Source organism: Talpa occidentalis, unplaced genomic scaffold (assembly GCF_014898055.3).
Source record: "Talpa occidentalis isolate TD23 unplaced genomic scaffold, MPIMG_talOcc4v2.1 talOcc4.17, whole genome shotgun sequence".
NCBI classification, from domain to species: domain Eukaryota; kingdom Metazoa; phylum Chordata; class Mammalia; order Eulipotyphla; family Talpidae; genus Talpa; species Talpa occidentalis.
Window position 1 is genome coordinate 44,387,392 of NW_023601754.1, and position 14,675 is coordinate 44,402,066.

The window sequence follows — 14,675 nt, forward strand, 5'->3', positions numbered from 1 at the left end:
TAGGTGGCTGCTCCACCCATAAGAGGCTCTTAATTAGTCCTAATTAGGACAAATAAATCCCAAATACACTTCCCCCGCAGGTTAGAGCTTTGTAGTCACACAGGCCTGGTTGGGATCCCAGCAGCATTTACGTGCTGTGTGATATTAGCCAAGTGACGTAACTTCTCTGGTCACCAATATGTCCACCTACAAAATGGGACTCATAATAGCACCTACTATGAGGCATGTTGTGAGCTCGCATGCGAGTCTTGAATGTGAAACTGTGAATGAACCTTGTTCAGTGCTTAGAATGATGCCCGTCACATAGTAAACACTCAATTAAACAGTCCATTACTACATAGGGTATTAGCATGTTTATTGCTAACTCCAACATGAGGGTGCACGTCCCCTCCAGAAGCAGCTAATTCCAAGTAAATGACAAAGAAACGGGACGGGCTGTTAGTGACGGGACGGGCTGGCACAAGTTCCCTCAGCCAGCAAACACTGATCAGGCAGCATCTTAGCTAATAAAACTATACCCGTTCTCAAGCAGCCCCAATTCCACCACTAGGGGGGTGAGGGTCCCCAGGGAGCTGGCTCCCGAAGCAGTTTAAGGACACATCCCAGACTGTCCTCCTTTACCCAGCAGGGAGCAAAATCATATAAACAAAGTCCGGAAAGGGTTGAGAGAAATTCCTGGGTGGTGGAGTGCTGATGGGGAGAAAGGGAGAAAGGAAGACAATAGAGCAGAAGAGTGGTGTGGAGGAGGAAACAGATGCAGGGGACAGTCTGGGGACCCAAGCCTTTCCCCCCACATCCACTCCGACTCCCTGAGCATCCTCTCTCAAGTCCTGGGCACAGAGGGACCTCCGTTTCTCCACCATAATAATAATGGCACTGGCATGCTTGAACCCAGATACTCTCCATGACTGAGGATGCTAAGAGTCTATAACAACAATCCCTTCCCACTGCGGCTACCTGAGTTCAATCCCTGGCCGGGGAGCTGGCCCACATATGGCGCAGCAGACCTCTCCTCTCTCCCCCGCTGCAGTGTATTTCAGTAGATCTGCCTGTTCTGCTCCCCCCCATTCTGTCTCAGATGAATCCTCTCTCTCTCTCTCTCTCTCTCTCTCTCTCTCTCTCTCTCTCTCTCTCTTTCACACACACACACACACACACACACACACACAATCTCTGGCCTATACCTCAGTTCTTCTATGCAATAAATAAATAAAATCTTTGAAAAACAAAACAAAGCAAAACAATCCTTTCCAGCATCCCTATCCAGATGTGAGGGAGGAAGGAGCCTGGTGCCTTTCCAGGTCCATCATTTACTTGGGACCAACCCTCTCCCCACTGAACAGACTGGCCAAGGGTGAAAAGGATTCATCCAGAGTTCTAGAGAAAATCAGTATGGAGCTGAGGCCGAGATTTCTTGAGTCCTAACCTGGACTCTTCTCCTAAACCTGGGGGTTGTTAGTTTGGAGCCCAAGGACCTACTACAGGTTGGGGGTTGGGGGGAAGCTGCTGAGTTCCCCTATGATTATTTAGCAAACTTCAAACAACATGACTTATTTTCTATAGAATTCACTGTTGTTTCTTTAGCTCCTTGAACAGTGCCTGGAACACAGTAGGTGCTCAATAAATATTTATTGACTGACTGGGGATAAACTTTTGATGGAGAGGTAGTGTGCAGGCTTTGCTCTGATTCCCCGAGGGAGGGGGCTGATTCAAAAAGGGCCTGCTCCCCTACTTCTCCATCACTGTAGCTTTATGGTGGTGAGACAGGGAAGGGAAATTCCTAGAATTCCTAGATCTCAGGTGTCCCTCTTACCTTTCCCCCAACACCAAAACCCCAACTTCCTGTATCTCCATAACCACATCCCTATCCTGCAAAACTATTCTTATTACGTTCTTTTTTTTTTTTTTTCTTATTCCCCTTCTCCCTCCTCTTCCTTTCTCCGAAGGGTTTCCAGGAACTCTTCTGGGAACTTCGGGGGTAAGGGTGTGTCTGTGTGTTCTGGGAACTTCGGGGGCAAGGGTGTGTGTGTGTGTGTGTGTGTGTGTGTGTAGGGATCCTCATTAGCAAAGCTTGGAGTCTGTTAGACACTCCAGGGAGGAAATGAGGGAGGTGGCCTACCAGAAGGAGTGAGGTCTGTCCAGAACTGGCACTTCCTCCTACTCTCAAGCCTGCTTATGGAAAGATGGCCCTTCCTGGTGACCCTGAGGCTCCGGGGACGGAGGGGGACACCATTTGCCAGGGCAGGCTGCCTTGGCCATGTGGGCGTGGGAACGGAGGCAGACATGGGGAGGGAAGAGGGAGTCCAGGATGGCCCCAGTGCTGACTCACCGGCCGTGTGACCCTGACCCAGTCCCTTGGCCTCTCTGGTGACCCCCTGGAACAGGGCCTGGGATCATTCCCGAGGTCCTTCCAGTTTAGGCCCCCTGGTCACCCTTTTCCCAGGATGGGCGAGGGGCTCATGTTACACAATTCCACAGGCCCTTGTGCTTCTTCTATCATAACATCCCTTCCAGATAAATCCCCAAACTGCCCACCTCTCACTCAGGTCCAGCTGCCTGACTGTCCCCCAGCTGGACCACCGCAGTGGTTTCCTCACTGGGCTCCCAAGTTCTGCTCTTACTTCCCGTGTTCTGGTCCCCACTCAGCAGCCATCACTCAGGGTTCATCGAGCCAAATCACAACCCTCTGCTAAGAACACCTCCTTACTCCCATTTATCTCAACACTAAAGGCAAAGTCCTCGTCCAAGTTACACAGCCTCACCCCCTCCTCATCTCCCATCCCTCTGCCCACCCCCAGGCACTCTCTTACCCCAGGGCCTCTGCACTTGCTGTTCCTTCTGTCTTTCCCCTGACCCCCACAGTGCTGATCCCCTCACCTCCTCCAGGTCTTCACTCAGATGCCACCTCCTCGGTAAGCCCCCCTGCCCTGACCGTATCTAGATCAGACTCCATGTCACTCTCTGTCCCTCCTCGATTGGCTTTATTTTCCTGATGCATAAGTGTAATATTGATTATGCTTATCAATTCCAAACATTGTATTTTTTATTTACTCACTTACTGAGAGCTTCCTGAGGGTGGGGCCTGAGATGACTTGGCCACAACCCTTGTTTTTTGAGCTGGTCCCCAAGGTCTGGGAGAGAGTAGGTATAAATCAAAGGCTGCTGAGTGAATGAAGACCCTCCTCTTGTCCCAAGGCCCCTTCCCAAGCCTGCCCTGCTCACTGCTCCTCCTGCCAGTCTGCCCGACGCCCTTCCCTTGAGCTCTGACATCCTCCATTCTGACCTGGACAATGCTGTTTATTGAAAACTCAGAATTGCTCTCGTGTGCTTTCTCAGCCCTTGCATGATCAAGGGCAAAAATGATCACGCTACACTCTGAATTTCTCCTTCCACCTTCCCCTCGAATCAGATTTTCACCTCCTCACTGGAAATAACCTTAACTTTTTTCTTCTTGTCGATACCTTGGAAACCAAATGACTTCATTTGCTGGTCACCTCCACCAGGAAGCCCTCCCTGACTCCCAGGCTGAGCTAGATGCCCTCATGGGTTTCCCCAACTCCTGGGCTCCCCTGTGAGAGCTTTGCTCATTCTGGGTCATCACTGTCTGGGTCTAGCTCCTTCTCCTCCAAAGGAGTAGGAACCCATGAGGCTAGAGCTGTCATTGGTCACCACTATGTCACTACCACCACCCAGCACAGGACCAGTCACAGCTGAACTGGATTGTTAGGGGGTCACGGTCGAGGATGATGGCTGACCAACAACCACACACCATCCTCATGGTTGTCTTGTTTCTATTCTTATGAATATTAACATGGTCTTATTTATACACAATTTACATACACCAGACCAGGAGTGGTGGGGTAGAGCGGGGGTTCACTGTGCGGGTGGCAGCATCTTCAGCTGCACCTGGTCCCCCTGGGCGGGAGGGGCCGCCACCCAGGCGGCAGCCACGGCCTTGGCCACGCTGTTCCTCTTGGAAGTGAGCGGGGTCTCCAGGGTGAGGGAGGCGTTGGCCATCTCCTGGGGCTTGTCACTGGCCAGGAAGCGGAGGAGGTTGTGCAGGGCCTTGGCCACGTCGCTGCGCGCGCCCTCATTGACAAGACAGTAGAGGATGGGGTCCGCCACGCAGTTGAGGCTGGTGAAGGCCAGCGAGCTGTGGTAGGCTGAGAAGACCCGCTCCTCGAAGCCACAGTCCCAGGGCCGGCCCAGGTAGACGGCGCTGCGCCAGAGCAGGAGCACATGGTACGGAGCGAAGCAGACCAGCACGATGGCGATGAGGCTGAGGGCCAGCCGCTTGATCTTGGCCTTCTCCTGGCGCTCGGTGGACACGCTGCCGCGCACGGCGCGCAGGATGCCGCGGTAGGACAGCAGCATGAGCGCCCAGGGGAAGAGGAAGCCCACGAAGACCCGGTAGAGGTTCATCCAGGCCACCCAGCCCTCCATGGGGAACTTCTCGAAGCAGAAGGTGTGGTTGTAGCGGTCCAGGAAGAGCTCGTCGTGGAACAGGGGAGCCGAGTTAGCGCCCAGCTCCGTGGCCCAAACCACCGAGCTCACGGCCACGGCGGTCTTGACGCGGCGCAGGCGGGCGAAGCGCAGCGGGTGGGCCACGGCCAGGTAGCGGTCCACCGAGATGCAGCACAGGAAGGCGATGCTGATGTAGATGTTGGTGTAGAAGACGAAGCCGAAGAGCTTGCAGGCGCCGGGGCCGTGCGCCCAGTTGTCGTGGTGCAGGAAGTAGCCGGCCCACAGGGGCAGCGCGCAGATGTACAGCAGGTCCGCCACGCTCAGGTTCATCAGGTACACGCCCAGCTCGTTGCGCTGCCGCACCTGGCGGTAGGCGGCCCACAGCGCCAGGCAGTTGGCGGGCAGCCCCACGCCGATGACGAAGATGTAGAGGGAGGGCGGGAAGAGGTGGTCCACCCGAGAGTCCACGTGACAGCCCTCCCACGTGCGGTTGCCCATCCTCGGCATCTGGGCCTCGGAGGCTCTTCCCCTGGCCCACGGGGGCTGTGGGGCTGCAGGGCGCGGGAAGCCATCGGCCCCTGAGCCCCCAAGGGGGTGCTCAGGGGAACATGGTAGGAGGCGGTCGCAGAGCAGAGGTGACACTGACCTTGAGGCTGGGCGGGGAAGGGCAGAGCTCCAGAGGGGAGAGCTGGAGGAGGAATAAAGTTACAACAGGAGGGAGGGTTGGGGGGGGGGTGGGATTAACAAAGATATTTGTCAAGGGGGTTTTTATAGACCCAATCAATCAGATCAGAATGTAAATGAGAGAGCATTGGATAGCATGAAAATTGGCCAAACATTAACGGTGGAGAGCCTTAGAGAGGAGAGGACAGAGTCAGGGGGTGCTGGTGGGAGAGGTTTTGGTACAGGATGTAGGAAGTAAGTGTGGTTATGCTGAAATAACGGTGGGGTGGAATGTGCTAGAAGGCAGGAAATATATGGAAGGGACGTCCCTTGATGTCAATCTAGGGGTTGAGGGGGAACAGACTAGTTAGGGAGTGTTAAAAATATCAGGTAATGGGAATGGGGGTGCCGACATCCCTGCAGGAAATAAGGAAATAAGAAAGGTAACCCATGAGAAGATGGTAGAAAAGGAGGTGTCCTGGGGGCGGGGAGGGGGGTGGGCAGAGGGGAAGGGCTCAGTCTGGGAAATTCAGGAAAGGTTTCTAAGAAACAGGAAGGAGGTGAGCAAAGGCTGGATCAGGGAAGCATTATGGATGGAGGGGGAGTTTGAATGGGGGGGCGTTGAAGGGTCGGCAGAAGGGTTCTGACTTGGTTCTGTGGGGGAGCTGAGCAGTTGGGGTAAGGTAGCCCCACCTCACAGCACATTTCAAAGCTGACTTTGCCGTGCCTGTGGGGAGAGAGAACCTCAGTGAGGGGAGCCACAGACACCCCCTTCTCCCTACACCCCTGTCCATAATCCCTGGGATTGCAGAGGACTGACACCCCAATGATGCCTGAGACAACAGATCTAAACAACAGATCTCTGACAACACTGACTTGAGGTGCCAGATATGTTCTCACCCAGTAGATGTTAAAGATCCTGCCAGAATTCTAGAACTTTCTTCCGGAAACCAGGTAAAACTGATACAAAGTAAAATAAGGGGGTTGCAATTGTATGGGGAATATAAAAATAAAATTTATTATTAAAAAATAAAATAAAATAACCAGTTAAATAAAAAAAACTGATACAAAGTTCATGCTACAGAAAAAGCTGAACTAGTCTTTCACAGACACGGTTCAGCGAGGTTGGGTTACTCCCCTCGACGGCACCCAGCTAGCTAGGGGAGCATAGCTAGACCGAAGGGGGCCGGGACCCGCCTCCAAACGCAGGGGACCCGGCTCTAGGCAAGGAAGATGATGGCAGTAACAGCTGGAGAGTGAGTCTTACTTAAATAGCAGGTCCTGTTCTCGGCACTTTAACGAGTATTCAGTTATTAACTGTTCCCAAACTTCGCGCGTTCATCTCTGTTACTCTCCCCACCCGACAAACTGAGGCACAAGCAGGTTCGGAGACCTGTCCAAGGTCCTGATGATGGCAGCGGGGAAATCCTCGCTCTCACCCCTGTCCCCAGCCTGAGCTCCAGTTTCCACCCAGAAGCAACTAGAAAAACGGGCCCTGGGCTGATGGGGGTGAGAGTCTGGAAGGCTGCAGAGGGCTGGGGGAAAGGATGAGGAGGGGCGGGGAGGCTGGACTGGATCAAGGTCCGGGGAGAAAGGTGGAGCCCTGGGGTCAGTGTCTGCAGTCCCTGCCCTGGGGACCTCTTACTTCCTTGCTTCCTCCCACACCTCCAACTTGCAATGAGAGACTTGGGCTTGGCCCTCCTCCCCCAGTGCTGGGCGGACCTACAAGTGTGGGGCAAAGGACAGACCTGGGCAAAGCCCAGACAGAGAGGGCCTCCCCAGTGGCGCAGCAGGTTGAGCGCAGCGCTGTGAGGCTGTCCCTATACCCCAGGTCTTATTTTTTTAACATTTATTTATGCAGACAAGAACTGGGGTACAGGCCAGAGGTGTGGGGGGTGAGAGGATTCACCAGAGACAGAGCGGGGAACAGAACAGGCAGATCGACTGAAACACACTGCTGAGGGGAGCAGCGAGGAGACAGGAGAGGTCTGCTGCGCCATGTGGGTAGCTCCCTGGCTGGGGATCGAACTCGTGCTGCAGTGGCTGTGGACAGCTTCATAGGGTGTGTCTTAACCACTTGTGCCACCAGGGAGGCCCTCTACCCCAGTTGCTGTATGCATAAATAAATAAAATAAATCTTAAAAAAATAGTTGTGCCCTTAAAGTAGCCTCTACCTAGTTAGGATCAGCTCCCTCCTCAGGAGGACCGAGAGTCCGGCATCCCCCCCTTACATCAATTTATATTCTGTCCAGTTGTGTCTGTCTGTCTGCCTCGAATGAGCACTCCAGGAGAATCAAGTATTGCACAAAAATGAACAATGGTGTAGGAAAATAAATACATTTAAAATAAAAAAAAAAAAAAGAGCGCTCCAAAACAGGGGCTTTCTGCTATACCCCCAGCACCCAGGACAGCCCCAGCATACAACAGGCGCCCAATAAATGACTGTGGACTGTAGGAACACGTATTGGGCGGCCCATCCTAGCTGATGCTCCCTCACCTTGAGGTGGCACCACCCCCACTTCAAGTTCAAACAAGTCCCAGTGGGATCCCAGGAAAAGAGGTAGGGAGGGAAAAATCCAGAAGGGCAGGATCTCTCCGCTGCATAATTGACTTTGAAAGGTCAAGGCTCAGTCCTGCTTAGGAAGGCCTCCCCGCTGCGGCTCCTCAGTGAAGACTCCCAGACAGTCCCAGATCCTGGGGAGCTGGGATGGAGGAAGCTTGCTTCCTTGGAACCGTGGGGTCCAGGTACTCCCCACTTGGAACTGAAACCCCCACCCAGACCGAGTCATTCCAAACCCCTCTCACCCCTCCCCTCTGACCTGCAGTCTCTCCCTCTCTGCCCTACCCTGCTCTCCTTCCTTCTGGAACACTGGAATTACCTCCTCAGGAACCCCAGTTTTCCCTTCTGTATAAGGGGCGAGGGGTGGACGCAGCCTTGACACTAGTCACACCGTGGATGTGAAAATCCTCGGTGGAACATGAAATCATTTATAAAATATGCAGGATTTGAATAATTATTATTATTCCACAAGCACTGGGGAGCTAAGGCAGGAACGAACCAGTTCATCAGCCCATGTTACTTCAATAAAAATTTTAAAGAGAGAGAGAAAGAAAGGATCTAATGCCTACTGGGAGCTTGCCCCCCCCCCCAGCCCCCTTGGCTTCAGCGGAGGCTGGTACACAGACGTCCACTTATTTCTGGCAGCCAGAGGAAATACATTTCCCAAGGCTAATTTCCTGGAGGGGAACCAGTTGGGCGCTCACCATTGCCTCTGCCTCAATTCACCTATTTGGGGGGGAGTGTCTGAGCATGAGGGAGGGGTACCCAAACAAGCCTCTCTTCTCCCACACTGAGATCTGCTCACCATCCAACCCCAAAAGGCAGCAGGAATGTCAGCTTCTCAGAATTCCACAATGCAATAGGCCCATGGGTATGGGCAATGTCTGGGGGGTGCAACCCTCTCCTGGAAAAGATGGGGAAACTGAGGCTGGAAGAGGCAAGGCAGTTGTCTAAGTCACATGAGGAATCAAGACTGGGTAGATGTCCCAGTCATTTTTCATTTTTTTTTAGTAACTGTATCATGTCTCTTCCCCTGAATGCCCTCTCTCCTGCCTCCCTGCAGCCCACCCCCCCTTTTTAAAAAAGATTTATTTATTTATGCATACAAGAGCTGGAGTACAGGCTAAAGGTGGGGGATGTAAGAGGATTCACCAGAGACAGAATGGGGAACAGAACAGGCAGATTGACAAAATTACACTGCTGAGGGGAGCAGCAGGCGAGACAGGAGAGGTCTGCTGCACCATGTGGGTCACCTCCCTGGCCGGGGATCGAACTCGTGCTGCAGAGGCTGCTGCGGACAGCTTCATAGGTTGTGTCTTAACCCCTTGCGCCACTGGGGAGGCCCCCCTGCAGCCCCCTTTGAGAACATGCTGAGATCTACAGAGCCTTTTCTCCCCACAAAAGAGCAAGTGACCGAGGTGTCTGGCATGCCCCCCATCACCTGACCTCCTTATCCACTTCCCACCCCCATCAGGACCCTTACTCAGGCTTTGTTGGGAGGCAACCCCCAAATCTCACAATCCCAAGAAGTACCCCCTGTCCCACAGACCCCTCTCTTTGATCCTGCTGGCTCCTCCCAGAGGGCCAGAGAAGAGATAACCCCCAGAGTGGCGCTATAGGGGAGCAACAGGAAGGACCGGTGGGGTCCCAGCACCCACCCAAGGCCTCAGCTGCTCTGGCCAGGTAAGTCCCCAGGCCTGCTCGCCACCCTTAAACTCAAGGCTGAAGGATTTGGGGAGTTAAGAGGACACGAGGGAGAGTTCATGTAGCCCCCCACGCCCCCCACCACCTCGGCTCACTCACCAGCTTGGTCCTGGAAGCCCAGGGGCCGCCTCTCTCCCGCTCTTCCCTCCTCTGTGGGCTCCCACCCCCTCCTCCCAGGCAGCCCTGGGGACCAGCCAGCTCCGGTCTGCTCATTAGGGGACGAAATGTGATCACGCCTCGCTCCCCACCTGGTGCCCCGGCAGCAGCGGAAACCAGGGCCAGTCAGGACACAGCCGTCACCCCGCTGGGCCTCAGTTTCCCCTTTTCTACGGAAGGGATCCTCATCCGCCCCTGCCACCCCCACACCACTGGGAAGGGAGCCCATGTTCCTCCAGTTCTACCCTCTGCCTCTGCCTGGGCCCTTCTGGGAGGCGATGTCCAGCTCCCCGCACACTGTGCTATTCTGGAACACGCGGGCGCGCGCCTTTCTTCTTCCTATTATCATCATGGCGCGGCCCATGCCCTCAGCCGTCTAAGTTTCCAATATCCTCGGAGTGTCGCATTCCCAATCCTACAGTTCTATTGTTAGAAAGCTCTATGATGTTTTTTTAAAACATTCTGCGACTTTCCTAATCTATTATTAAACTGCCACTGATTATTCTTCTTTGCCCAGCAAACAGGAGTACCTATTTCCCTTTTCTTTGCCACAGAAATGGGGACATACTCTCCATAGGGTGAACCCCACGTCCCTTTGCCCCCCTTATCTATTCTGGGTTTTTTTTTTTTTTTTTTTAACATGGCAGCAGCCTGAAGTTATCAGATTGCCCCAGGACCCTGAGAACGCTCAGTGCCCACCTCCACCGGGTCCCTCACGCCTCCCACCTGGGAAGGACCCGCTGCTCAGCTGCCTCCTCACCCCGGGGGCCGGCAGGACTGAGCCTCCTCCCTCCAGGCTTGCTCACACCAGCTGAGTTATTATTTGTCTAGACACAAACCAAATTACAGGCCCGGTCCCCGGGGAGCAGTGGGCTTCTTGGGGGGAGGAGCCTGGACATCCCTGCCCCGCCTTCTCATCCCTCTGAAATTCCCCCTCTTCCACGCACACCAGCTCTCTCGGCCCCTCGGCCTCCCCACCACCATGGATTTGCGAAATATTTTCTCTTCTCTGCTCTTAAAAGGCTCCCTCCTGGATCCCGGCCATGCAGGCTCTCCCCGGCATGCGTCCCTCCTTCCTGCCAAAACCTCCCCCAAGTTAATCCCTCTGAGTGGCGGCAGCAGCGGTCAGGGCTCTGGATTTGGGCTTCTGGGGAACTAGAGTCGCAACCCTCAGCCTGGTGCGGACTCTCGGAGGGGGGCGCAGCTCTGGGATCTCAGTTTCTCCAGCTGTAAAATGGGGGCGTGGCCTCAGGGCCCCAGGAGCCCCTTTCGGGCTCCCAGCTGAAAACTGCCGAGATTCCGACACTCATCTTGCAGGATGGAAGGCGTCGAAGAGCCCAAGGGCCTTGGATTTGAATGCTCAGGTGTTGCCAGCTCGCCCTTCGGGTCACCGCCCACCTGGGTCCTCCCACCTGAGTCACATTTAGGGGTTCTTGATTATGAGAGCCTCAGGAGCCCCCACCTTCCGCTCCTGGGGGTCTCTCGCCTCTCCTACAGGGAACCCCCCACCAGAAAGGAAAACCTCCCCATCTTCAGCCAAACCTGGATTCAAGTTCCCTCACGCCCGCAGAGCTGGGTGGGGGGCCCTGCTGGTGGGTCCTGGGGGGCAGTAGCCAGAGGGGTGGCCCATGTCTCCACCTGCTTCCCTGGGCGCACCACGCGTGAGTGCACAACACCGACCCTGCGCCCAGCCCGCAGAAATTCCAGAACTGTCTCTCCGCCTGGTTGGGGGGGCTGGGGGGGGCAGGGGATGTCCAGGGCACGGCAGAGGGGTGAGGAGAGGCAGGGAGGAGTTAACAGCGACCCAGTCAGATCCTGGAAGGGAGGAAGTCGCGGAGGAAGTGCACCCCCCAGGCAGGAATTCCTGAAATTGGAGGGTGGGGTGGGTGCGACCTCGGGAGCAGCGGGGTGACTCCGTGAGGGGGCGCCGGGGTCACAGTGTCAGAGTCCACCTGCCGAGGCGGCCACGTACTGTGGGCACCCACTTCCCACACAGCGCCTTTGGGGGGGCAGCTCTGGGATGTGCCCGGATTGGGGATGCCATGGCGCGGGGCTGAGAGACAGGAAGGGAAAAGGCAGAGAGATGCCCAGAGACGGGAGGCGAGGCGGAGAGAGGCGCGGAGACCGAGACCAGGGCCGGATGGGGCAGGGAGACCGCGAGGGGCCGCGGGGCAGCGGCGGGGAGCCTCGGGCGGGCGCGGGGGAGAGGAGAGGGAGAGATGCAGAGGCGCGCGGGGATGTGGCAGAGGCGCGCCCGAGGGAGAGCGCCCCGGGGCGACCCTCCGAGACGGGTGGGGAGACGAGGCGGCCGCGGGGGCCGGGGCGCAGCGAGAGCCGGGCAGGCGAGGCGGGAACCGAGACGGCGCGGGAGGCTGAGGCAGGGCTGCGGGGGGCGCGCAGAGGAGAGGACCCCGCGCTGGCCGTGCGGGGCGCGGGCCGGGGCGGCGGGGGGCGGCGGGGGCCGGCGGGGGGCGGCGCCTACCTGCGCGGCGGCTGGACGGGGCGGGCGCAGGCGGCTCTCTCGGCGGCTGCAGGGTCTGCGCTCGACGGCGGCGCAGGGACCCGGCGGCGACTCCTCCCGGCCCCCCGGTGAGAGCCGCCAGCTGAGGCCCCGCCCAGGCCAGTCCCGCCCCCCATTAACCCCTTCATGGTCGCGCCCCCTTAACCCCTTTAGGCCTTCACACTACTGGACTCCCAGAGCCGGCGAGCGTCCCCCGCTGCTGGAACACTCCCCCCATCCTACCCAGCCCCTAGACGGGCGGCTGCATTTCACTAACCCCTCTGCTTACCCGATTTCCAACTTGATCAGGCCCTCAGCCTGGGGCAAACGAGGTCCCCCTTAGGCTCTCCTGGGACCGAGCCTGTCCTTTCTCAGACACCAACCTAAGTCCTTAACTTTTTTTTTATATTTATTTATTTATTTATGCACATATGAACGGGGTGCAGGCCAGAGGTGCGGGGAGGGTGAGAGGACTCATCAGAGACAGAGTGGGGAGCAGAACAGGCAGCTCTACGGAAATACCTTGCTGAGGGGAGCAGCGGGGAGACAGGAGAGGTCTGCTGCGCCATGTGGGTTGCTTCCTGGCGGGGGATCGACCTCCTGCTGCAGCGGCTGCGGACAGCTTCACTGGTTGTGTCTTAACCCCTTGCGCCGCCACCGGGGAGGCCCCACCTCGTTAACTTTCTGTCACTGCATTGGCTCCCTCCACCTCACCATCCCCCAGGTAGAGAACAAACTGGATCTGTTGAGTCCCCGCTCCCAGGGTCAGGACCACCCCAGGGAGGAGTCCGGGGCTGGGACTTCCAGCCCCACCTCTGGCTAGACCTTGGGCTGATGACCCCTGCGTGCCTCAGTTTCCTCTTCTGTCAATATCATCCCCCACTTTGTGGAGGGGATATTCCCCCACCTTGTCAATACTATCAAGTCTGAAAACCCCACCACGCTTCCTTTCCTCCCTGCTTTATTTCCTTTGCCCATTACAGGTCTCCCGTCGAGTATTTTTTTTTTTTTTAAGATTTATTTATTTATACAAGCACTGGGTACAGTCAGAAGCGCGGGAGGGTGAGAGAATTCACCAGAGCCAGAGCGGGGAGCAGAGCAGGCAGAAGGACCGAACCGGTGTCCCAGAGGCTGTGGGCAGCTTCGCAGGGTTGCTCAGCTGCTGAGCCACCGGGGAGGCCCCCCGTCGAGTATTCTATGTATTTCACTTATTATCTTCTAGTTATCTGACCCCTCCCCGACCCTTGAGTGTCATTTTCATGTCTGGTTTGTTTACTGTTGTGTCTGTTGCCTAGAAGACCAGGACAGGCAGGAGAGGTGTGCGATTCACATTGTTTTCAGAGAGCGAGGACAGAATACTAAGGGCTTCAACAATAGTTGAAGAGATTGGTTTTTTTTTTAATTATCCTCACATCCTTCATAAAACGACTGTGAGAAATCTTTCTTGGTCAAAGCATTTCAAACAGATCTGGCAGGCCGCACAGAAAAATGAACAGCTGGGAGGTGCACAAATTCTTTCTTTGCTTATTTTTTTTTTTTTTAAGAAAAATACAAATGCCCGATCTTAAGGGAACCGTGTGCTGAGTTATGACAAATGATAGTGAGCACTGAAATCAAGATAGGGCTTTTTCCTTCACCTCTGCTTCCTGAGCCATTAACTGTTTTCTTTAAAAAAAAAAAAAGATTTCTATTTATGCATACAAGAGCTGGGGTGCAGGCCAGAGGTGGGGGGTGATGGGATTCACCAGAGACAGAGTGGGGAACAGAACAGGCGGATCCACTGAAATACACTGCTGAGGGGAGCAGCGGGCGAGACACAAGAGGTCTGCTGCGCCCTATGGGTCAGCTCCCTGGCCAAGGATCTAACTCAGGCCACAGCAGTGATAGCGCTGAGATTGAACCCCTAGGCCACCAGGGAGGTTCCTTGATTAGGAAATTATTTGCCCTCTTTGTAGGGGGCTCAGTAATAAATACGTGAGACCATTGTTGGGGTGGGGGGGAAGACGTAGAACATTTCCAACCCCAAAAATGTTCTGTGTCCCTTTCCAGGCAACACTTATACTCTGTAGTGTCACCTGCAAATGAAGTGACACAGATTTTTTTTAAGGTAGCTGTTATTATAATCATCTGCTGTGTGGCCTCAGACAAGTGACCTTGCCTCTCTGAGCTATATTTATTACCCCGCTTCTCAGGGCGCTTGAGGGAAACAGAGAAAGAGAGCGTTAACCAAGCACCCAGGTGGCCTTCAACACAGGGAATTAAAGGTCGTTCCCTTCCACCCCCCCTCAAGGGAGTCTGGGTGGTTTCCAGGAAGGTGTCTTTAAAAGCTTTGCTCCTCCCCAAAATAACCCCATAAAAATCCTATTTTGAGACAACCCTATTTCAAGTTTCAAGACAAGCCCCACAGAGCCTTCCTGTCAGCTCCTTGGCCATCCCAAGCTTTGCATGAAGAAATTCTGAGGGGGCCTCCCCGATGGCTCAGCGGTTGAGCGCTGGGTTGGGAAGCTGCCCGCAGCCTCTGCAGCGCCAGTTCGATCCCAGGCTGCTCCCAGGGTCCCGCTGCTCCCCTCAGCAGTGTACTTCGGTCCTTCTGCCTGCTCTGCTCCCCGCTCTGGCTCTGGTGAATTC

General features: G+C 55.4%; 1 protein-coding gene across 2 annotated transcripts in view; it reads right to left on the reverse strand.

The window, feature by feature from the left end:
- Positions 1 to 12,060, reverse strand: part of GPR4 (G protein-coupled receptor 4) — a 42,684-nt gene extending 30,624 nt beyond the window's left edge. Inside the window, exons 1-3 of one of the 2 annotated variants that reach the window (XM_037516795.2) lie at positions 12,030 to 12,060; positions 5,821 to 5,854; positions 2,876 to 5,152 (exon numbers count right to left, since the gene is read on the reverse strand). In XM_037516795.2, the coding sequence (XP_037372692.1) occupies positions 3,874 to 4,971 (1,098 nt within the window). In that variant the 5' untranslated portion in view covers positions 4,972 to 5,152; positions 5,821 to 5,854; positions 12,030 to 12,060 and the 3' untranslated portion in view covers positions 2,876 to 3,873. Of the gene's footprint in view, positions 1 to 2,875; positions 5,153 to 5,820; positions 5,855 to 12,029 lie in introns of those variants that run through there. The other variant, XR_008552543.1, reaches the window with a different exon arrangement.
- Positions 12,061 to 14,675: the final 2,615 nt, after the last annotated feature.